This window comes from Camellia sinensis, chromosome 7, assembly GCF_055761805.1.
Source record: "Camellia sinensis isolate YWXY chromosome 7, ASM5576180v1, whole genome shotgun sequence".
Classification (NCBI taxonomy): domain Eukaryota; kingdom Viridiplantae; phylum Streptophyta; class Magnoliopsida; order Ericales; family Theaceae; genus Camellia; species Camellia sinensis.
The window spans coordinates 192024438-192049413 of NC_138967.1; the positions used below are offsets into that span (position 1 = coordinate 192024438).

The 24976-nt window shown below is 37.8% G+C and overlaps 1 protein-coding gene across 2 annotated transcripts; it reads right to left on the minus strand.

Moving 5' to 3' along the window:
- Positions 1-215: 215 nt before the first annotated feature.
- On the minus strand, positions 216-7489 carry LOC114258010 (uncharacterized). Of its 2 annotated transcripts, XM_028197835.2 has the most exons (3): positions 7344-7488; positions 4849-7258; positions 216-578 (listed from the first exon to the last, which is right to left on the minus strand). In XM_028197835.2, the coding sequence occupies exon 2, from the start codon at positions 7215-7217 to the stop codon at positions 5049-5051; it is 2169 nt and encodes a 722-aa protein (XP_028053636.2). In that variant the 5' UTR covers positions 7218-7258; positions 7344-7488; the 3' UTR covers positions 216-578; positions 4849-5048. The 2 variants fall into 2 exon arrangements, with proteins under 2 accessions (XP_028053636.2, XP_028053635.2); XM_028197834.2 differs by having other exon boundaries at positions 4849-7489.
- Positions 7490-24976: the final 17487 nt, after the last annotated feature.

Sequence of the window (24976 nt, forward strand, 5' to 3'; positions counted from 1 at the left end):
AATTATAAGCAACGGAATATACACAAGCACAGAGTATACAATTCCAAGGTTTAAATGATTGTATTAATTGAATGGTCAAGTTTCTACATATTCTGCACAAAAAAAATAAAAACAACAAAAAAAATTGTGACATGGTCAACATGGTTATATACTGAACCGAGAGAAGAGAGGGGGGGGGGGGGGGGGGTTTGGTTTAAGTATAATACAACAAAAAATACAAACAAGAGAGGGCAATTAACAACGTCCTTTGTGTCAAATCCTATTACATCATAATATCACATCCAAACAGTAATTTCTAAAACAATCCACCACTTCTCAGACTTCAGTGTTTTCAAGCCATAATTCATCATCATCCATAACATTAGTCTGTTTTGAGTGATATTTAACTAAAACATAAAATGCAAAGAACAGCTAACAACTTAGATAAGAAGTTCTACTCCTACATCAATGTCTGCAAAAGAGGAAATGCCATCCAGTTTATCTGTATCTCTCTCTTGCATAGACAGTTTGTGTGCTCCTCATCAAGAAAGCAAAGGATCTCTGAACAGCTTCAATTCCTAAATTAGACATCCTTCAAGCTATGAATAAAAGAAACAAGTGTCAATCCACAAGCAGTAGTAAACCAATTTTAAGCACTATCAGCAAAAGCAGTCACAGATTTCAGCCTATCATACAGCCCATGGTAAATAAGGTGCTCCGTTTTGATCTTGAGGTGAGAAAAAAAAAAAAAAATGATTGTGGTCTCTCATCTAGGTGAGAAAAGACTGATAAAAAAGTAGAACTCATGAATTGCATTGACATCATCTAGTATCTCGATTGGTCTATTGGGTTATCGACCATAGATAATTTAGTTTTGGACTGTTGGCTAAATTAACTAATGGATTTAACTTTAATACCCGTAGACATGGTTTTATATACCCATGTGTCAGTTGAAACGAACTATGCAAACATTGTATTGCCCTGTTCGAATGTGGATTCCTTAATTGTTTAACCGTTGGGCCAGTTTGTTCAAATGCACATGGTTCTATCCTGAACAATGCTTTGTCCTAGTTTGTATGTTCAAGCACAGACATTGCTCATCGAATGCATAATGATGTTACAGGATTTGTATTGACAGTGCAGAATTTAGTGCTTGTTTGGGATCTCTTAAAAAAGCCAAAATGTCAAAAAGTTACTAAGGCCTCGTTTGGAAACAGGCTAGTTTAGTAACATTTTGGCTATTTGGCTAAAATATAAGCTAAAAAAAACTACTCCCTCCGTCCCAAAATATTGGTCCTTTTTGGGGAATCCAACTTTTTTTGGTAGTACACTTATTGCATTTGAAAAAAGTTGATTTTCCAAAATTACCCTTTTGATAGTACATTTTTTGGGAATATCAATGTTATAATTGTACTTTTTAAATTGTTTATTAATTTAAAAGAAGGGCAAAATAGGAATTTTACATTATTTTTGTACTTGATTTATAAAGAGGGACTAATATTTTGGGACAATGAAAAATGGAATAAAGGACTAATATTTTGGGACGGAGGGAGTAGTATGTTTGGGATAACTTTTTGACTTTTTACGAAAAGATGTGCAAAAAGTAGAAAGAAAAAAGAATCTGTGACTTTTTGGTATGGGTTGTTAGTTTTTTGGCTAATTTAGTAACTTTTTGACTTTTTTACTAAAAAGGAGAGTTTCCAAACGAGGCCTAAAAGTAAAAAAGTTAACACTATTCACTAATCAATTGGGCGGAAAAAAGTCCGCATACACAGAGGGCAAAAAGACTAAAAAGCCCTTGCTAACATGCACGAAAATTTAAAAAAAAAAAAAAAAAAAACTCTCAACTGTGCAACCGTTCTAACATGCACGGAAAGCATGTTAGCAAAGGGGTAAGAAAGTAATTTTGATATTTTATACAATATTTTACTACACATTTTTTCATAAAAAGTCAAAAAGTTATCCCAAACAACCATATTTTTTTCCTCTACTTTTTTAGACAAAAAGTCAAAAGATGCACTTAAATAGTTCATCCCAAACAACTTTTTAGTCTTTGTTTCCTCTTATGTTTGTCATTAGTGGTTTCTATTGGAACGCACATACACATAGAGAGACATATACCGAAAAACTTATTGAGAGCTTCATATAATCCAAATATATACCTTCTTGATTTGCGCGTGATTAAGGAGTTGTTTAGGATATTCTAAATAAGTGCACTTTTTGAATTTTTAGACTAAAAAGTTGAGGAAAAAAATATGATTGTTTGGGTTAACTTTTTGACTTTTTATGAAAAAATGTGTATTAAAAAATTGTATAAATTAGTGTGTAGGGAAAAATTAAGATTGGGAGTTGTGCAGCCGTAATTTTTTACTTTTGGTGAATAATGATAACTTTTTAACTTTTTGAGTAACTTTTTGACTTTTTGACCACATGCCAAACTTGGCCTAAGTTTGCAAAAGTCTAGGTAATTGTGTGCTTGTGCATGTTAGGATTGGTTCATGGGTAAGCTAAGCATTCATATTGTTGACCGAGATGTGCAAATGTACCTCACCCTAAATGATATTTTACCCTAGTTCACTGCAACGAATACGAATAATATTGACAGCAATTTCCTCCAAATGACAAATTCAGAAGGCAGAAAAGATGGCACTACTTCTCAAATCTCTACCACCCACAGTCCATATAACCAATGCATATCAATTGAAAAATGGTTATATATACATGTTTATATTAAGGCCAAGTTTAGGAAGACTAAATAAGTGCACTTTTTGACTTTTTTTGTATTATCTGTAGAAAAAGTAGAGAGGAGATGTTGACTGATGTGACCCAAAAAAGATAAAAAGAAGAAATAAGTGCACTTTTTTAGGTTAGCCAAACTTGGCCTAATTCAGTTGTTAGGTAAACGAGTAACTTTATTAACAGCCTTCAAGTTCCACAAGAATTATAGAGCCACAACGAAGGGCTAGTGCTCGCATTTACCTCCCACAGCCACCAACAAATACTGAAACCAAAAAAATGGGCCATAAAATTTTTTGTTTCCCTAGTGATATTGTCAATTCTGACTATTCTACAATAATGAGGATAGTTAAGAAACACACCAATAGTTAAAAAACAAGCATAAAATGTTGTGTCAAGTTACACTTAAAGAAACACATGCAACAATATCTCATTGCTTAAATTGACAACAAGTACAACGTGCTATGATAACATTTATTACCTCCCACAGCTACCAACAAATACTGAAACCTATGAAGCATGGACACCTCTCTGACGGCTACGTATCAGTGTCGGACGCGTATCGGACACGGACATGGACACGCAATGGACATGTGTTCGACACGTCGCAAAAGGTGCCCCCCCCTTTTTTTTTTTTTTTTTTTTGCAGCCGGACACGTTTCGAAATTAAAGCAATCAAACCAAGCCCTAACCTTGATTTCGAACAGAAAGAGAAGAGGTTCATTTGCTCTTGCGAAGGTACGTTCTTTTTCTTCTTCTGCTTTCCAATCTGTCTCTCAGTCGCTCTCTCTCTCGATCTGCTCTCTCTTTCTACTTTCAATATTCTTCTTCATTCGACTTCTCTCAGTCGCTCTCTCTCTCTCTCTCAGTCTCAGTCTCGCTGTCCCCATGTTTTGTTTCTTTCTTTTTCTTTTTTGTGCTGATTCACTCTCTTTCTCATTCACCCAAAAAAAAACACCTCTCTGCTTTTTTATTTTTTATATTGTTATTTTTTTCTTCTTTTTTTTTTTTTGGTGGCTTTTCTCAATCTCTAACTTTATCTCTGTTATTTATTTATTATTTATTTATATTCTTTTTTTTCAGCTAATTAGTTATTTATTTATTTATTTTCATTGCTTTCAATAATTTATTTTTTTTTTATAATTTTATGACATCTTTTCATAAGGAATCCGAGCGACTTTCTTACGTGTCGGCTGTCGGCTACCTAACACACAACCCTCCTCATTAACCCGGGCTTGGGACCGGCGGAGTTGTTAACAACCCCGGCGGAATTTTATGACATATAATAAATAAATTTAATTATATATTCAACGTGTCCCAGCATGTCGAGTCCCCCATTTTTTTAAAATTTGCATGTCCGCGTGTCCGTGTCATGTCCGTGTCCTGTCCGTGTCCGTGCTTCATTGACTGAAACCAAAAGAAGAGGCCTAACAATCATTGTTCCCCTAGTGACATTGTCACTTCCAATTCTATTGCACAAGTAATGAAAATAGCAAAGAAATACAAAAATGTTGGGTCAAGCTTCATTCTGAGCACCACATGCAGCAATATCTTGTTGCTTAACTTGACAAGTAGTAGTACTAAGTGCTATGATAACATATTTCTTTCATTTCTTACACACCGAAATCTAATCATCACTTAAAACTTCTCTAATTGAATGGCACAAACACAACCCTTATTCTCAGTTGGCCATTAACCCTTGGTCTCTCTCTTTTAGTGGACAAGCGAAGCTTAAAACTAATATGCATTTAAACCAAAACCTCAATTACACAATAGAAACTATAAACAAAATAATAAAAAAATTCCCGAGTGCAACATACACCAGCAGGCAGTAAAAAATTTTCTTTTATTTTGGGAAGGGGGATGGGGAGGGACAGCAACTTCTTTGGTTTTTGATAAATGGGGTAAGAATCAACTGCTAGACGATGAGAAGAGTTAAATAGATGTCATGACCACAACAATAATACATTAGAAGAATACAGCATCAGTATTTCACAGAATCTAGAGCAACAAAGCATGAATAACTCAATCCACCATATGCACAACAATGACACTTCAGACAGACCACTAGAGCCTTTTTCTACAACTAAAAAACAATGGTTAAGACAAAAATTCAACGGTGCAATAACTTACAGTTTTTCATGCGCCAAGGAAACTGTCTCCCAAGGAAGAAACGAATTGATTCCACGCATTAGAGACATGAAAGGTATCATAGAGAATAGCTGTTCAATAAATCCACATGTCTAAGAACACAAACTTCAAGAAGAGTCCATATGAAGATGACAAACCCACAGGTGGACAGAATCCTCAAATAGAAGCAACTTCACATTCAGTTATTCCGAGGTTAGACGCCGCCTCTTTCCATATTCAGCATCCCTTGATCTTGAGCGCAGTGGCTCTTCCTCTTGAGACAATCGTGACTTGCTGTGCATCCTCGACGACCGTCCCCTTTCCCATTCCTCTTCATATTCTGGTTCCCGGTCCCTATACCTATGATGATCCGCATATCTGTCTCTGTCATCCTTATGTCGATCCCGTTCACGATCACGATCCCTATCACGATCTCGATCTCGATCTCGAGAACGTTCACGGTCACGCTCCCGCTCTCTATCTTGACCAACATCTCTATCATCACGATGCCTCCTTTCAGGATCATGACCAATATCCTTTTCCCTAGGCATGTCCCTATCATAACCAGGATCTCTATCATCTCGATACCTCCTATCAGATGACCCAGACCAGTCCCTTTCTGATCCTCTATCTTTTTCTTTCATGGAATTTTGCCAACCCCCTCTATCATGGGTTACTTCTCCATACTGATGGTCAGACATAGCTTCTTCGCCATAACTAGACTCCCCTGCCCTGCCAACATGCTCCTCACCAGCCCATCCAGCCATATTAGGATCAGACCACATTCCCATATTATGTCCCTCAACACCAGTAGTGGGCATCATGCCCATTCCATTCATGGGCAAGCCTCTTCCAAAGAACGCTGGATTCACATGAGGAGCTACACCAGGCAAACCAACACTTCCCACCGGTGGGAATGAAGACAAAATCCCCGAAAATGGGGGAGTTGGAGCACCAGGAAACCCTCCATAACTTCCCATCCTCCCCATAGGTGCTCCAAAAGCTGGATCAAAACCCTGACCCATCATAGTTTGAGGGTGCAACAAAGGAGGTGTCGCACCGATACCCTGCCCAAAACCATTTCCACCATTCCCCATGATACCACGTCCCCCCATCCCACCAGGTCTATTTCTCATTGGACCAGTAGGCCCCCGATTTCCCATCCCCTGACCATTGCCTCTCCCCCAATTTCCTCTCCCATAACCTCTATTGTTATCACCGCCGCCTTGGTAATTCCCGTATCCTCTATTGTTATCACCACCACCTTGATAATTCCCAAAACCTCTATTGTTATCATTGCCACCTTGATAATTCCCAAAGCCTCTGTTGTTATCACCACCAACTTGATTATTCCCACCTGTTGTATTGTTGTTGCCCCCAATTTTACCTGCAGCATCACCACTACCCCTCCTTGCTTGAGCAAGAGCAGCCTGAGCCATCTGTTGGTTCCTATTAAACTGAGTCTCTCCCATTCGTTTGATACTATATGGTGAAGCAGATGCCACAACACATGACCGCCCATTAAACATGTGCCCATCCATTCCCTCCTTGCAAGCTGTCGCTGCAGCAGGATCACAAAACTCAACCTGACAATACCCTTTCGATTTCCCACTCGCCTTCTCATCAAAAAATTTCACCTCCTTCACAGGCCCATACTTACAAAGCTCAGCCTCAAGCTCAGCATCTGTAGTCCACCAATGCAAATCACCAACAAATAGAATTGTCCCTCCACCCCCAGACCCAGTACCTCCACTCCTCGTCCCCGCCACAACCCCAGTACCAGTACCACCAGAACCATTTACATGTCCTCCACCTTGCCTAGGAAACCCTTCATTCCCTGCATTTCCTACAATCCCAACACCAGCTGCTCGAGGTTGCTGACCAATCACTCGATTCGGCAAGCTATTATTATTATTCACAGTCTGATCTTCTAAATCACCTACTTTACCTGACGACTGCCCTAATTCAACCCTAGGTAACGGTGCTCCGCCCGATTCCCTCACACCCATCTCATTATCTCTAAAACCCACATCCTGAAACCCCTCAATTCTACCAGAAAACCTAGAACCACCATCACCATCCTTCTCAAATTTCCTCTCCACAACACCAGGTATCGATGCACTCGACTCCGCCACCGTCTGCGGAGGCAGAATCGGCTCCACCTTCTTCTCCACCTCCTCATTTCTAGACTCTAAATCCTCATTCTTACGAAACGATTGAAGAAAACCCTCACCAACATTGACATCGTTGTAAAGATCTTCGTAGTCATCGTCTTCTTCGCCTAGAAAACCCTCGTCGGCAACGGCGGAGATCGCTTCGTTCCGATGATCTCCTACGTCGCCGAACCCACCACCACCTTCATTTTCATCCATAGTTATTGATGATTCCTAGAACTAGGGCATTCGATTTCGAACTGGTTTCAGAAAACAATCAAAAACACTTTCATGAAAACAAAGAAAGCAAAAACATAAATTCGAGATCAGAGTAAGAGATCTTACTGGGAGCTTCGGACTCTGTGAGAGAGAGAGAGACAGAGAGACAGAGAGGGACAGAGCGCAAACCCTAATCTGGAAAATTTGTGAGCTTTGGAGAAAGGGCTTTTTTGGTTCTCTCTCGTTCTCTCGTTCTCTGATAACATAACATGTTACGCACCTCTTTTGATTACACGTGGCACACATAAAATCAAATTATTTAATGTCGTGGTTGGTTGGAAAATTTAATGAGGAATTTAGAAGGAGAAATGAAAAACGTATGTGAAATGTGAATAAAATATATTTAAATTTTATCTAATTTTATACATATTTTCTTTTTTTCTTTCCGAATCTCTCTCTAAATCTTCCAACCAAACACAGCGTAAGTATATTTTTCGGTTAGTTAAATTATGAGACATAAATATTGTGGGTATTTGGAAAATTTCTATTTCAATCGGTTATTTTAATTTTTTGTTATTTTAGTGGGTTAAATTTTTTGTGTTTAATAAGATAGTTAGATTTCTTTTATAGTTAGATGTAATATTTATGAGAGAAAAAATGAAATGGTTATAAGTTTGATGTGACATTTTGTCTTATTAACTATTTTAATCTATTTTGTCTTTTTGTAGATTTTAACTCAAAAAGTCAAAAAAATAAAAAACTCTTGCCAAACAACCTCAGTGTGTTTGATTTGAGTTTTTTTAATTAAGTTTTTTTAAAATTAAATTTTCTATTTTTCGTATTTTTTATTTCTCATGAATAATTTTAAAATTTTAAGTATTTTTTTTAGATGCATCTTACTTAGATGTGTGTCTAAAAAGTAAAATATTTATGAAAAATATTTTTAAAAAATTAATAAATACACAAAAATACAAAAAAAATATGAAAATTCAATATTTTTGATATTTAGTGAATTTTTTAAAGATTTTTTTTACAAAAATTATATTTTTTAAGTGTATTTATATTAGGTGTGTCTAAAAATTAAAAAAATTGTTTAAAATATTAAAACAATTCAGTAAAAATAAAAAAAAACAAAAAATATGAAAGTAAAATTTTTTAAAAAGTATTTTTAGAAAACTCAAACCAAGTAAAGTGATTAAATTTCAAAAAATAAAAAAGTAAATTAAACTCTTTTTTTTTGTGTGTGTATTTAATCATTTTTCTACTTTCATATTTTAAATTTATTTTTTTCTACTTTAACCATTTATGTTCAAGTTTTTTTTAAGGATAAATTACACTTACACCCCCTGAAATTTGGGTTTAATACATATCACCTCCTGATATTTGGAAAATTACACTAACCCCTTTGTCATTATAATTATTTAGACGGAATGAAGATATTAAACTCATGTACTATCTCTTTTTTTCTTTGCTTTACTTTCTCTTTTTTTTTTTCTCATTTCCTTTGCTTTTTTTTTTAATGTAATTTTCTCTATTTTTCTACTAGGAGTTGTTACCTTTTATATAAGCAGGGGAATTTGTGAAATGAGACTATTAACCACAGGGGTGAGAATGTAATTTCCAAAACATTAGGGGTGGGTAGTGATTGGATCAAACCTGTAACAATCTGAAAATTTAGGTTGTCCCTTAAATTTTATACTAGTATTATAGTTGTATGTGATGATATATTATTAAAAAAATTTTAATAATAATGGGTGTAGTAGTAAAATAAATAATTAATTTTCTATTGGTATACGATAGAGTGTAATTTAGTTAGGGATTAATTTATTTATGCAGTTATATTAGAAAACTAAGCCAAAGTATAATTATCTTAAATATTTATTAAAGTTAAGTATCAATCCATATAACTTATGAACGAGTCTGTGGGAGGATACGCGGGCCATGTATGCTCTTACTTCCTTATAAATAAGGAGGAGGTGATATGTGGAAAAGAAAGAAAGAGAGAAAAGAAGGAAAAAAAGAGAGGGACAAAGGGAAAGGAATGAGGGAAAAAGAAGCGAAGAAAAGGGAAATAAAATAATGAAAGTCGGAAGAGTTATTGGTAGTGAAAAGAAAGAGTAAGGTACTACTTTTAAGGTGAGTTATATTATATCTTGAGTTATCATAATATATTTTACATATGTTTTGACTTATCATAATCTATTTTATATAAGTTGTATTTTATTAATTATATTAATACAAGTTATCTTTTATAAATATTTCAATTACGTGAATTAATTTCTAAACTCTATTTGTTAAAATGAAACCCATGGATATGTTTGTTTATATTTTAAAGAATATTTGACAATAACCTTATATACAATTATATTTTGTAAGTACCACTACGGAAGTCCCACGCCTTGGGGGACTTAAATAACTATTGGCCTCTGTTTGGTCATTTTGTGGCCCTCTGTTGTCATGGATCTATTGACCTCTGTTCTGTGCGGAGCAAAGTGCTGTGCAGAGATAAGTGCTACACTATTGTGGGAGCCACCTCTATAATCCGTACGAGTCACTTCTTGAATCCGTATCTCTGTTTTGACTGTCATTCTTGTGACCTCTGTTCTGTTTTGTTCGGTACCATGGTTATGATTATTTATTTATATAATCTCAGTTTTGCTACTTGAATGATTATTTGTTCAGATTAAGTAATCTTAAATATTTTAGTTACATAACTATTCATGGTTATTTTGTATCCCTTATACTCTTGGTATAATATTTCTTACTCTGTCATGTGCTTATAGCTGTTTACCAATTTTCAGGAAACAATATAATTCAGAAATAATTTTTGGAAAGTCTTAGACGCGGGGCTGCAGAATAGACACACACAGCACTTTTATGATATTTTTATATGTAAATATCGGCCTTTTGGTCAACAAATTTTGTAATAAAAATAGAAACTTCAATGATTATTTTAGTACCCTCACTTAAATATTATTTCCGCTTACGTTTATTAATTTGTTCAAGAATTGACCGGAGGTAACTTTAGGTAACTTCAAGCATAGCTGTTAAACATTGTGATGGCCAGTAACTGAAGTTACCTCCGGCCAATTCTTGAACAAATTAATAAGCGCGAGCAGAAATAATATTTAAGTGAGGGTACCAAAATAATCATTGGAACTTCTATTTTCATTACAAAATTTGTTGACCAAAAGGCTGATATTTACATATAAAAATATCATAAAAGTGTTGTGTGTGTCTATTCCGCAACCCCGCGTCTAAGACTTTCCAAAAGCTATTTTTGAATTACATTATTTCCTGAAAATTGGTAAACAGCTATAAGCACATGGCAGAGTGTAGACGTCTCCGAACGCCCCGGGAGGACGGCTCTCCCGTTCAGTTCGTATTGGGCTCACTACAGTTCAGGACTCTCAAATTGTCACGGTTTTAAATCTGAATCAAAGAGTCCAAATCCGGCAAATCGTTTTGAGAAAACAGATTTTGAAAGAAGTGCCAAACATGGACTGCTTTGCCAGATACAGAGTCGTCACCTAAATATTTTATTTTGGGGAAATTTAGGAAACCCTGACTCGTTTGCCTAAGGCCACGTGTCCGTCATCACCAAAGTTGCCTCGGCTCGGGAACTTGGGTACGATTGGGGAAGGTCACTTCGTGAGCACCCCCGCTCGTCCGATCAAAGACCGGCCTCTACTAACCGTGATATCTATTTTTGAAAACATTATGCGTTCTTATTCCGGTTATTAGTCTAGATTTACTATGTGATGCGTACAACATACAAATATAGACTGGGTCGCCTGAATTGGAACAAAACATTTCATGCTTGTTTATTTGAAAATGGTTTGATGGTGCTACCCGCAAGTAGGTTAAGACGTGGATTTGCCACCCTCGGGTGGGCTTAGAAAAACATGATTTTGCCACTATCTAGTGGGCTTAAAAAAAAACTCACAGTCAACGAATTGTTCCAATCCAAATAACCCAACCTTCGCCCACAGGCATTCAGGCAGATATATCACATAAGCAATTAGCCTTATGGTAAGCATGCTATCATGGCAGTCACTCACATGCATGCAAGGATGCTAAAGCATAAAACTTACCGAGTACTCCAAGCCAAAACAGAAGCTAATTAGAAATCCATGCATGATCCTAATTATACAGAAATGCCTAATGCAACACATGCAAAAGTGCAACTATAGCAGGCTCGGCTATTCTAAATATGACATATGAAATGCTACAGCTAACATGTATTTAACTTGGAATTGAAAATACAATGCAGTTAGTATGATGCGCCGAGCCCGGTGCATGCAAAACAGATAAATGAATGCACACATGCTGCCATACTGTATGCTAATTGAAACATGCCCTAATCTAACCATCATAAGCGGGTAAATAAAAGGGAGAAAGACGTGGGGTTGGAAGACATACATCACACACACGCACACTTATTACAACATTGCCCTTGCTCGGAGGGTCCGAATAAATAATATACAGTCCCAAATGAACAATTACAGTCCAAATATGTACAAAACCCTAATTAATTAACAAATTAAATTAGGAAAGCAATAAATTGGTATGCAAACCAGGGACTGCCTCAAATCTGCTTCGGATGATAAATGATGCATGCTCGGGTTGCCTTGTGCGGAGAATCCTTCGCGATGCCCCTGTTTGCCACTGTTTGTAATTGTTCTTGGAATACGTGTCAAGCTCCGGAAGGCTGCCGATTTCTGATTTGCTGCAACAGAGAGCAACAAAGGGGCATGGCAAAGTATTTTCACATATGTACGCATGACTACTCTTCAGGGAGTGTAGTCCTCGATCCTCGTGTCACCAATCACGCATATCGATGCATAATGGTCGAGGAGTCGAATTGCACGACTCAATTTGAAATGAATGCACATATAAACACAACAAGACCTAAACTCCATCATGGATAATCCAGAGTGTCGGCGACCGGGAATTGAGACACGTTCCGTCACTCGGAGTACGAAACGTCCCTCGTTTCTCGTGCTTGGGCTAACTCCTATCCCAAGCACAATGCAATATGCATGACATGCATGAATGCAATCCTAATCATGCAACCTAGCATACGCAATGCTATGAAATGGCACACACAATGCACGATGTAACATGGCATACACAATGCTCTAACATACAACCTAGCATACGCAATGCTATGAAATGAAATGGCATACACAATGCATGATGGACTTACACTAACATGAGTGGACCTCAGCCACACTCACATCAGTAGCCATGAGAGGAAAATGAGACACTCGAAATGAGTGCACACATGCACGCAAACCGAGGACCGGGCCTAAGGCATCAAATGCCACTCTACCCAAAGCATGGCAAGGCATGGAGCATGATATGCAAACATGCGAATTTTAGCACTGAAATATGATACAAAACAGCCCCGAAACATGGAAACATGGTACCCGATGCATGGAATGAACCCTGAAATTCGAAACTAGGCACATGGAATGACTTACAGCTATACAAAGCATGCATTATTTGATCATGAAGCATGAATACAGATGCAAGATAGTCCCAAAACATGCATATTTCTAGTTTATAACAAGTCCTAAAAATGAACACAAATAGGGCTAATCTATCATGCAAAAATGGCCCTAAAAGAGAGATTAAACACAAAGGGACAGCAACTGGCTCCAAGTGGAAAAGATCCCTTCAACAAAGTTGAAGAGGGGCTCAAAAAAAATCACTTTACAGTTTATATCAAGCCACGAAAATAATCACAAATAAGGCCAAACTATCATGCAAGAAAAGGCCTAAAAGAGGGGTAAAGAGACAAGTAGCAACTTCTGTTCTCAAACAGAGGAGAGCCCTTCAATAATGTTGAAGAGGGGCTCAAAACAAGACATTTCACAGTTTATGGCAAGGTCCAAAACAGCTCGCAAATAGGCCTAAAATACTATGCAAAAATTGGCCTAAAAGAGAGATAAAGAGGCAAGTGATAGCAGGAGGCCTCAAACAGAGGATAGCCCTTCAACAATGTTGAATAGGGGCTCAAAAAAAGTTATTTTACAGTTCACATCAAGCTTCAAAAGTAATCACAAGCAGGCCTAAAATATCATGCAAGAAAAAGGCCTAAAAGAGGGATAAAGAGACAAGTGATAGCTTCTGGCCTCAAACAGAAGAGAGCACTTCAACAAAGTTGAAGAGGGGCTCAAAAAAAGGCATTTTAAAGTTTGGCTTGAGGCCTAGAAATGCTTACAAACAGGGCTAACATATCATGCAAGAAATAGCCATAAAAAAGGGATAAAGGGAAAGAGGCAGCAGGTGGCTTCAAACAAAGAAGAACCCTTGATAAAACATGAATATGAGCTCAAAAAAAGACTATTTCTAGTTAGGGTCGAAGCCCCAAAATGCTTGCAAGTAAGGCTTAGATATAGAGCAAGAAAAGACTAGAAAAGGGAGAAAGAGAACTCACCCTTGAAGACTAATGAACCAACAGCTTTTGGTTGAAGAAATGGTGCTCCTAACCTCTGGAAATAACCTCCAAGTTGCTGGAATGGAGTATGGAAGTGTGGTGCTATGAGGTGGTGTAGAAATGGTCCAAGAATAAAGGTATTTGATGGTTGAATGAAAGAGATGGAGGATGTATGTATGCAAGGCTCCAATTGGTTTTTGTCAACCCTTAGAAATGGTGGAGAGGTGCTGGTCTTATAGAGGGAGAGAGGCAAGGAAAAATGGGGAAAATAAAATTCAAATTTCCCCCCAAAAGACCCCCCATCGGATACAGGATCTGGGGGGAAAAAGAGGGCATATCTGTAAGGAACCAGGTGAGGGGGTCATGGCCGGCCAGGTTCAGAAGGTTCAGGGGGCCGGCTGGCCACCTCCCATGGTCGGCCGACCAAGGGTCAAAAGGGTCAATGACAATTGCTGGTCGGCCACCTAAAAAAGGTGGCCTCCCATGTGTGCACAACACAACTATGTAGTCAAAACTCAGAAAAAGTGAACCAAGAGAGAGAAAAGACCATTTTTTAGAGGGGTTCAAAAGGGGTAGGCACAATTACTGGTCGGCCACCAAATATTGGTGGCCTCCCAAGTGTGTACAACACAAATATGGGGTTTAGGGTTCAAGAAAGTGGCCCCGAGGTGGTCAACATTGGCTTTCAAGTGAGGAAAACGGGCATCGGAGAGTGATGAAGAAATAAAGCTGGATTTTCAAAACAATTGCTAGCCTCCCACCCTCCTACAAGCTTCCTAACTATGAAAATAAGGTCTCCACCAAAAATGAACCAAAACGGATGCAAAACCGAGGTTCAGGGACCGAAATGCGCGGCCCGGGGCCCCGAAAATGGGCTGTTAAGCACCGGAGGTGGCGTTCGACCACGAAGTTGGTCTCTCGGGCCACAGTGTTCCTCAAAAGGGAGGAAATAAGGTGTACGCCAAAAATCGGAGCAAACGGAGGTGGTTAAGCGGTCCCGAACCAAGGCACACGGCCGTCGGCTTCGAAAAACCGGAAACCGGGCTCCAAACGGGAAAAATGGCCTACGACCGCGAAACGTAGCCTACGGCCACTGAGAGATGGTCTACGAGACCTCTCCCTCCCTTCGGGAAGAGAAAACAGAGCCTGGTTTGCAAACCGAGGCAAGGCACGAAAGAGTCCGGAAGTCCGGAGGTAAGGCTTGCAGCCGGGACTCTGAAATTTCTGAACGAGCGCAATATGCAAATATCACCGAGCGTTCAATCAGTGACGTCTGAGTCTTAAGGTCGGTCAAAAATGGGGTGTCTACACAGAGTGAGAAATATTATACTAAGAGTATAAGGGACACAAAATAACCATAAATAGTTATGTAACTAAAATATTTAAGATCACTTAGTCTGAACAAATAATCATTTAAGTAGCAAAAATGAGATTATATAAATAAATAACCATAACCACGGTACCGAACAAAACAGAACAGAGGTAATAGGAATGATAGTTAGAACAGAGGTACGGATTCAAGAGGTAGCTCATACGGATTATAGAGGTGGCTCCCACAATAGTGTAACACTTATCTCCGCACAGCACTTTACTCCGCACAGAACAGAGGTCAATAGACCCATGACAACAGAGGGCCATAAAGTGACCAAACAGAGGCCAATGGTTATTTAAGTATCCCAAGGCGTGGGACTCCCGTGGTGGTACTTACAAAACATAATTTGTTACCCAAAAGATAACCTAAGAAGGGGGATGAATTAGGTTTTTATAATTAAAAATAATAATATCCTAATAAAAATTGTAACTAGCACAATAGATAAATATAGTTGATAAAATAAAAATAATTAAAACAAGTGTTCTAACAACTATGTCAATTAATTATTTTAGTACAATAAAAATATGAAATATAGCTACAACAATTTAAATAAAATAAAGAGATAAGGGAGAGAGAGACAAATAAATTTATAATAGTTTGGCTTCAACTCGGCCTACATCCACTCCTGAAGCTTCACTTGAGATTTTTCACCATGCTGTAGCTTCATGGGGGTACTAGCAACCTCTTTATAAATGGAGCAATCTTTCACGGATTTTACACAGACTTTCTAAGTCAAGAACACTGAGTGTACTACACTCTTACAAGGTTGAAAAGAAGGTGTTTTTACTTTCACAGAAAGTTACAAGAATTATCTCTCAAAGATAGATATAAAAACGAAACTCTGGTTTTCCTGTAAACCTCACACAAGAAAGATGGGCTTAAAGTTATACGTCTCAGTGTATAATTTCTGAGAGAGGATGTAAACAAAAATTGAAGAACACTTCTCAAAAAAAATTTCAGAGAATAGATGTGAGTGATTATAGATCAAAGAATATTTTCTAATTTTTTGTAACTTGTTTATATTAGAGGCTTTGGTATATATAATGAAAATTATAGCCGTTTATAGCCGTTGTACTCCATCATTACTAATTTGAATATCTTCCACTTAAACCTTTTGAACATTTTGAACTATTCATTTGAATTTATAGCCGTTGTACTCCATCATTACTAATTTGAATATCTTCCACTTGAACATTTTGAACTATTCATTTGAACTTATAGCCGTTTATAACTGTTGTACTCCATCATTACTAATTTGAATATCTTCCACTTGAACCTTTTGAACTTTTTGAACTGTTGCTGTGTTGGGCTATTTGAACCTCTGTTTTGGGCTGTTTGAACTCCTGATTTAATCAAATATTAAATACATTCTAAAAACATTAAGAATAAAGGTTTAGGTGAGAAATAATGGGACAAAATAAATTTTGATTATATTTTTCTCTTTCAAATAAATTAAAATATAATTAAATAAATCATCAAAATAAATTTTGGATTCTATTTTTTTGTTTTCAAATAAATTAAAATATAATTAAATAAATCATCAAAATAAATTTTGGATTCTATTTTTCTCTTTCAAATAAATTAAAACATAATTAAATAAATCATCAAAATAAATAAGTTTAACAATCTCCCCCTTTTTGATGATGGCACACAATGATATTTTGATTTGATTTGGAGTAAGAAAAGCTCCCCCTCAAGTCATGCTTCCTGAATTCATTTCTAAAAACATAGGTTAGCACATATGTAATAAATAAGCTTTAATTAGGAACATGATATGAGACTAAGATATCAAACTATAAATACATAACATCAGATTAGTTTGAAAATAATACCATAATTTGAAAATAATACCATAATACATAACATCATAATTTGATCCCCCTATGACATTATCAAAAGGAGATCATAGGTTAGAATCTGGAGAAAGAAGAGGAAAATGATAGTGATAAATGGCATCAAAAAATAGATAATCAAAACATATATATACATATATATACACATACAACTCTCTCGCGTCTCTTTTTTTCCTTCGATAAATGCGTTTGACACGCGGCCTCACTTTTGCGTCATTGGCAGACAAAAGCAACTCGCCTCGATTTCCGCTCGCCTCGGCTATCTCTCCCTTCTTGTCTTCTTCTCTTCAGCCTTCTTCTTAATCACACTCGTCTACTTCTTCTTCTTCACCATTCTCTTCTATCTCTTCTTCACCACTCTCTTTTGTTTCTTTGCAACTCATTTCCTTTACACCTCTCACCTTTAAACCATGGCTTCCTCATCCCGTGTCCTCACCCTATTTCTGGACCTGAACGATCCCTCAAGCGCTGCTGGGCCTAGTGCCCCGGCGCTTACTCTTCCTAACCTTTCTCTGATGTCCATTGAGCAAATAATGGCTGCACAATCAGATATTGAAGTCAATCATTTCACACTGACGTCCTGTATGGAGACGGTGACTGCAGTCACAAAATTGGCACATCAACTACAGAATAGAACGAGTGAGCTGCACCAGGTCAACGCCCAACTATCTCTGCTCCAAAGCATGTACAAAGATGCGCGAGCAGAGATTTGCGCATTGAAGGCCGAAAATAAAGAGTTTAAATGGAAGACCACATCCATGGCCCGATTTGGAGCAACGTCGTTTTTGGCTTTTGATAGTCAGCGGGGAGTTCTTGCTCTCGACGAAAGCACGGGGGCAGGGCCTTCAAGGGCCTCCCAAGGTGATAAAAAGAGGAAGAAAACGATCGAAGATGCAAGTAAGTAAGATCGGCATATGGTCGTAAAAAAAATGCAGGTTTTTTTTTTTTTTTTTTATTAAATATTTTTATTTTGATCGGCGTATGGCCGAAAGAAAAAAAAAATGAAGGGTGTTTTTTTTTATATATATTTTTTTTAATGTAAATATTGTTATTTTAAATTTGTTTTTATTTTCTTCATTTCAGTTTTTGTTTTTATGTATATATATATATATATATATATTTTAAGCACAGAAGATGAAATTAAAGTGCAGAAAATAATAAATAAAAATTAAGCATAATAGGAAAACAAAAAAAAAATAATGGAAAAGATAAAAATAATGAGAAGAAAAGAAAAAAATAAAATAAATAAATAAATAAATAAAGGAAATGAAGCCTATTAGTGAAACAGGAATAAATAAATAATAATAATAAAAATAAACAAAATTAGGCCTAATAGCAAAAATAAAAAAATCAATGTATGCAAAATTAAATTAAGCTCAAGATGCAGAACAAAAATACATAGTTGTGAAAAGCAAACTATTAAGGATAAAAAATGTATGAAGGACTTGAGAGCATTCAACTGATATAAATGTTTCCATATCAATGTAGCAATACACATATATCATTTTAACAAAAATTCAAGTTTCACAGTCATAACAAAACTTTTTAAGTAGAAATCGACATTCCAAGCTCGCCAAGAATAAAATTGAAGCGATCCTTGCTTAGGAGTTTTGTGAAAATATTCGCCAATTGCTTGTCGGTGTTTATAAATTCAAGTACAATATCCCCTTTTTGAACATGATCTCTTAGAAAATGATATCGAATTTCAATATGTTTTGTTTGTGAGTGTTGAACTGGATTTTTGCTTAAATTGATGGCACTAGTATTATCACATTTAATAGGGATATGATCATAATGCAAATCAAAGTCATCCAATTGTTGTTTCATCCAAAGTATTTGGGCACAACAACTTCCGAAAGCTATATATTCAGTTTCGGCCGTTGATAAAGTAACAGAATTTTACTTTTTGTTAAACCAAAATACTAATGAGTTAACAAGAAAGTGACAAGTGCCACTGGTGCTTTTCTATCAAGTTTTCACCCAGTAAAGTCAGCATCCGAGTAACTAATTAAGTCAAATGTAACACCTGTAGGATAAAACAGTCCCAAATTTTGAGTGCCAACAAGATATCTAAAAATTCTTTTAACAGCACTAAGATGTGATTCCTTAGGATTTGATTGATATCTAGCACACATACAAATAGTAAACATAATATCGAGTCTACTTACGGTTAAATAAAGAAGTGAGCCGATCATACCTCGATATTTTGTTTGATCAATGGACTTACCTTTTTCATCCTTGTCTACCTTAATGGATGTGCTCATAGGTGTGTAGACACCCTATTTTTGACCGTCCTCAAGACTTGGACGTCATTGTTTGAAGACTCAATGATCATCCATGCTCGTGTTCGTTTTGAGTTCTCGAAGGTCTCGGCAGCGCGCCTTGCCTCATGATCTCTCAACTTGACTGTTTTATGCTTGGCTATGGACCAAGCACTTGTGTTTTTGCTTTTGACGGAAGAGGGTGGCTTGTGGGCCATCCCCTCAACCCATCGGCCAAGGCATGAAGCCATCGGCCTTGTTTTCTTGCCATCGGCCAAAAGTGTTGGCCGATCGGCACTTTTTTTGGTCGGTTGGCCCTTATGTTGGCCGATCATCCATATTTTCTGGCCGAACCCTGTTCATCTACTTTATGCAGATATTTTATGCCAACTGTGACAGCTGGCATGCACAATTCACCCCCTCCAACACGTGTATGGAGGGATTTGCCCCTTGATTAGCTTGCTTAGGAAGCTTTAGAATTTGGAATTCTATAAGAAGGGAGCTCCTCCTCCCTTCTCAGAGGTTCTGAAAAATAGGGTTAGAGAAGTTGTATCTATCTATCTATCTCTATATTTCCCTCTCTTTATATCTTTTTGTGTGTTTTTTTGCTCTAAAGGGTGTTTTGTTCTCACTATTGCACACAAACACCTAGCAATACACCATCCTTGGTTGCTGAGGTGCTAAGGAGTTGGTGTTAGGGTTCTTGAGGTGATTTTGATCAGAGAAAGTTGCTGGAGTGGTGTTCTTGAAAAGGTTCTTCAAGGGTGAGCAAACTTGCTTTTAATACCCCATTCTTGCTTAAGCTTTTATCCCTTCTTGCTTATTGTTTTAAGTTTAGCTCTTAACTGATAAAATTTCTATTTTTTGATGCTTTAAATCTTTGGTTAAGGTCTCTTTTTGGTTTGGGGTTGTCTACCCCCTCTTAGGCCTTGTTTGGCCTTGTTTTAGGCCATCCCTTTTGACCCTTGTTCTTAGCTTTGCATGACCTTTCTACCACTGAAATCCAAAGGATTTTCAGTGGTAGAAAGGTGGTTTTGAGGTCTTAAATAGGAGAGGGTCATCCCCTCTCCTTGTTGTCTTGTATGCTTGCATAAATGACTTATGTTGGTAGCATGTTTGTTAAGCTTGTCTTAGCTTCATTTCAGTAAGTATTTGGTGTTACTTTGCCATGCTTTACCTCTTTCTAAGGTTGGTTTAGTGGCATTTTGCATGTACCATACACTTGTAGTGTAAATCACGCACACTAGCTTTATATGCTTCATGTTTGAGCATGTCTTTCTAGTCTATGTTGTGTCCATTTCAGCATGTTTTAGGTGATATTTTGCCATATCATATCTCTTTTTAGGTTTGGTTTGGTTAGCCTTTGCATGCTCCTTGCACTTGTAGTGCATTTCCATGATTTGGCCTAACATACATCATGTTGTAACATGTCATTTTGGCATGATTTTGGCTCAAACCCATGAAGCTTTTAACCTTGTTTTACCATGCTTGAGCTCTGTTTTGCATTGTCTTGGTCATGCTTGCATTGTTTTGTATAGCTACCATGCAATCTAGCTTGTTAGCTTTGAGTGTCCAAGTCACTAGCATGCTTTATTTGGACCATTTCAATGATTTGACATCATTTGTTATACTATTTCAGTCCATGTTTCATGCTCAAACACTTGCACTTGTCACTCCTTTAATGCTTTAAAGAGTTAATGTTTTATGCCTCATGAATGGACCATTGTATATGCCTCTATGCTTAGGTCTTTGGGTTGCCATCTAAGTGGATTTTTGGTCTTGTTTTACCATGCCATAACTCTGTTTTTCATTGCTTAAGTCATGCTATGTTTGGTTTTGATAGGTGTAGTGTAACACCCCTTTTGTAGTCTTGCATGTCTTATACTTTTGGTGTTGTGTTCTAGCTTGTGTTGGCTAGTTTCGAGCATGTTTTTGGTTTTATCTTGACCTACCTTGGGATTGTTTTGAGTGCCCTTGGCCCTTTGGGGCTTGATTCTCATGGCCATGGTTTGAGTCCCTTGGCTAGTTTCAAGTTTCAAGCCTTCTTGCATAACTTGCTTGCTTTGTTTGGTTGGTTTGGCATCTTTCCTAACATGATTTCGGAGCTTACAATGTATGTCACATGTCCATATTTGTCCCCTTTTAAGTGTTCTTGAAAGTTGCCCTCCTATGCCTAGGCGTTGGACCATTTACATGTGCATGTTTGTTTTGCATTTTCATGTTTCCAATTCATGACTTTGGCCACTGATTTTGGGCATGGCTGAGGTCTATCCATCTTTAGTTTAAGTCCATTTTACCATGTTGTCGCATGCTTGTCTCATTTTGTATGTTGTTTCATACTTGTCCACCTTTACATGCCTTGCATGTTCGCATGTTCATGTTGCATCTTACCATGTTGTTCAAAGTTGTTACTTTACATCATGCTTATATGTTTATCGCGTACTTGTTAGATTACATGTCATTGTATGCTTGTTGTTGGTATTATTGTTGCATACCTATTACATTGTATGCATGCATGTTTGTATGCTTGGATTTCATGTTGTTGCATGTTTACTTGTTGCATGCTTGAGTTGTTCGCATCATGCTTACATGCTTGAGTTGTTCGCATCATGCTTACATGCTCATTGTATGCTTGTCAAATTGCATGTTGTCACATGCTTGCTAATTAACATGTTGTTACATATTTGCCCCTTTGCATATTGTTATATGCTAGTTGCATTACATGGCATTGTTGTTAACATGCTCATGTCGCATTAGCTTTGCTTACATACTTAGGTTGCATTGCATTGTGTGTGTATTCCCTTGCCTCTTGATCAAGCATGATAGAGGTTGGGGTCCCTTGTGTGTTTTTTGTACATTTCATTCCATATTGAATTGCACACTTAGACTCTTTGGCCATCATGCATCGAAATGCGTGATTGATGGTCCGAGGGTTGAGAACTACACTCATTTGAGTCTTAAACAGGATAAGGGGTGTAGTTGTGCAAACATTGTCTTGTAAATGTGTTGCCATGCTTTGTTTGTCCTCTACTGTAGCAACATGAGCTTTTCACAGGAAAAAATGGTCGATCGACCATATTCAGTGCCGATCGGCAACAAACACTTGGCCAAGAGCCTTATATTTGGTCGATGACCTTCCTGTCTTGGTCGATGGCATCATCTCTTGGTCGATGACCTCCCACAGTATACACAAGATGGTTCAGAAGTGTCACAGAAGTTGGCACAATTTTCAGAGGTACAGAGCAGTGCAAATAGAGGCAACATGAAACATGCATTCATCCCTCGTCTTGAGGCCATTTCAGTGTTTTAATAACTTAGAATAGTTATTTATTTCGATTTGGTTGTGTAAATAATTAATTAGCTTGTTAGTTAGTTAATTAGATGATTTGTATTATTCTATTAGTCCCTCCGTCGAGAGGGCGCAATTATGTAATAAGCGTGCGTGTGTGTGCGTCTTCCAACCCCCACTTCTTTCTCCATTTTACTTACCTGCTTTCAGTGGTTAGTTCTATGGCCTATTTTCATTAGCATCCTTATACTATGCATGTTTGCACCATTCATTTGTATTGCATGTACCAGGCTCGATGCATCATACTAACTGCATTGTATTTCAATTCCAAGTTGAATACATGTATCGAATTGTCACATCTCATATGCTATTTTAGATTAGCGGAGCCTATTCTACTTGCACTTTGCATGCGATGCATTAGCCATTTTAAAACATAAACTAGGATCATGCATGATTTCTAACTAGTTTCTTGTTTTGGCACGGAGTACATTGTGAGTGTTTACGCTTTAGTATCTTGCATATGTGTGAGTGTTAACATGACAGCATGCTTGCCATGAGGCTAATTGCTTATATGATATAACTGCCTGAATGCCTGTGGGTGAAGGTTAGATTACTTGAATTGGAATGATTCATTGAAATCCGTGTTTTAGCCTACTTGCGAGTAGCAAACTTCAAACCATTTCCAAACAACAAATATGCAATGCTTTGTTCCAAATTAGGCGATCTAGTCTATACTTGTGTGTTGTGCGTATCACATAGTAATTCTAGTTAATTAACCAGAATAAGAACGCATGTGTTTTCAAAAACAAGATATCATGCTTAGTACAGGCCGATCTTTGATCGGGCGAGCGGGGGTGCTCATAGATGACCTTCCCTTCTTATACCCAAGTTCCCGAGCTGAGGCAACTTTGGTGATGACAGACACGTGGCCTTAGGCACAAGTCAGGGTTTCCTAAATTTTCCCAAAATAAATATTTAGGTGGCAACTCTGTATCTGGCAAAGCAGTCCATATTTGGCACTTCTTTCTTAAAAATCAGTTTTTCAAAACGATTTGCCGGATTTGGACTCTTTGGTGATTTTTCAGTCTTGCATTTCACTTTGTGAGATAAGATTAAGAACCGTGACATTGAGTCCGAACTGTAGCATTGAAGCCCAATGGCGTGTCTATAGTTTCTGGCGACTCTGCTGGGGACTTAGAGGACTTGACTCGAACTCATGATATCTTATTTTTATTACACTTATGTGTTTTTTTGCATTGCATGTGCATTGGTGCGCCTAGGACACCGTGTTTGCCGTATGCTATTCCTAAACGGTTTGCCGGAGCATGCTTTGAGAAGCGTGCCATAAGGCTAATCGGTTATGGGCTCTGCCACGACGGGAACACAAACCTCGGTTTTCACCGAGGCACCCTTTTTGACCATTCGACCTAGTGCATATTCGGAATCCATAGTGACTATTCCAAACTAGGACAGGTTGCTACCCGATTATAGGTTGTTTGAAACCGCTATGCGTAGTGAAAGCCTAGCTCCTGGCAAAATAGGACAGGGAAACTCTACCCCAACATAGGGGTGTTTTGGCTCTCATTTGCTTTCTATGTGCTTTTTGAGTTTGTCTCTATAGGGAATGCACGTATCAGTTTGCAAGTCTGGGTATCAGGCCCGTGGGTATCAGTACTTTGAGGATCAGTTATATCTGCGGGTATCGGATTCAGATTTGGGGTAGTGATTTTGGAAACAGTGATCAGTGGTTGAGAACAGTTCATTCAGCTTGTGTTTGCCAACTGTGTGTTGTCTTTATTTAAGCTGTTATGCTGTCCGTTTTTCTGTTCATTATTTCCTTAGTATGCTTTATTTATCTTTTTGCAAGGTAGTTTAGCACTATTGCATCCGACCAGATAGATATTCCCCGAGCACTTTGGGTTAGACATCATAGACTTAATCAATCCAAGGATCTGATGGACAAACAAGCAGTGTTCCTTTCTTTACCCCCGGTTACCAGACGGAGGTCAAAAAGGTGCAGTGTATCGGTACAGTGGTCGCCAGATTAGTGGTCTACCCCACCAGTGAACAGTCAAGCTGAGGTCTCAGTTTCTATTATAGGGATAGATATACCAGTTATTCAGTTAGGTCAGTACAATATGGCAAGCTTAGAGGAGATGATGCGTCAGCTTCAGGAAAGTATGAAAACCATGCAGCAGGACGCTGCCTGTCAAGCAGCATTTGCCGCAAGCCAGGCCAAGGTCATGGCCCAATAGGTAGAGTTAATCACCAGGCTACAGCAACAAACCGGAGCATCTACTTCACACCAAGCTCCTCCCCCACCAAGAGCTCCAATACTCGAGGAGACACCTAACGTCCAGGAAAATACGAACAATCCAACGGGGCTGGCTCCGCCCCCGATCTTACCCCAGCTATCCAAGGCATAGACCAACCTACCGGATTCTCTCTTTGAGTTCAAGGTGGACCCCACAACGTTAAAAGTGAGCAAGCTTGAAAAGCTATTCAAGAAATCCCAAGGTGTAAAGTCCATTCTGGATAT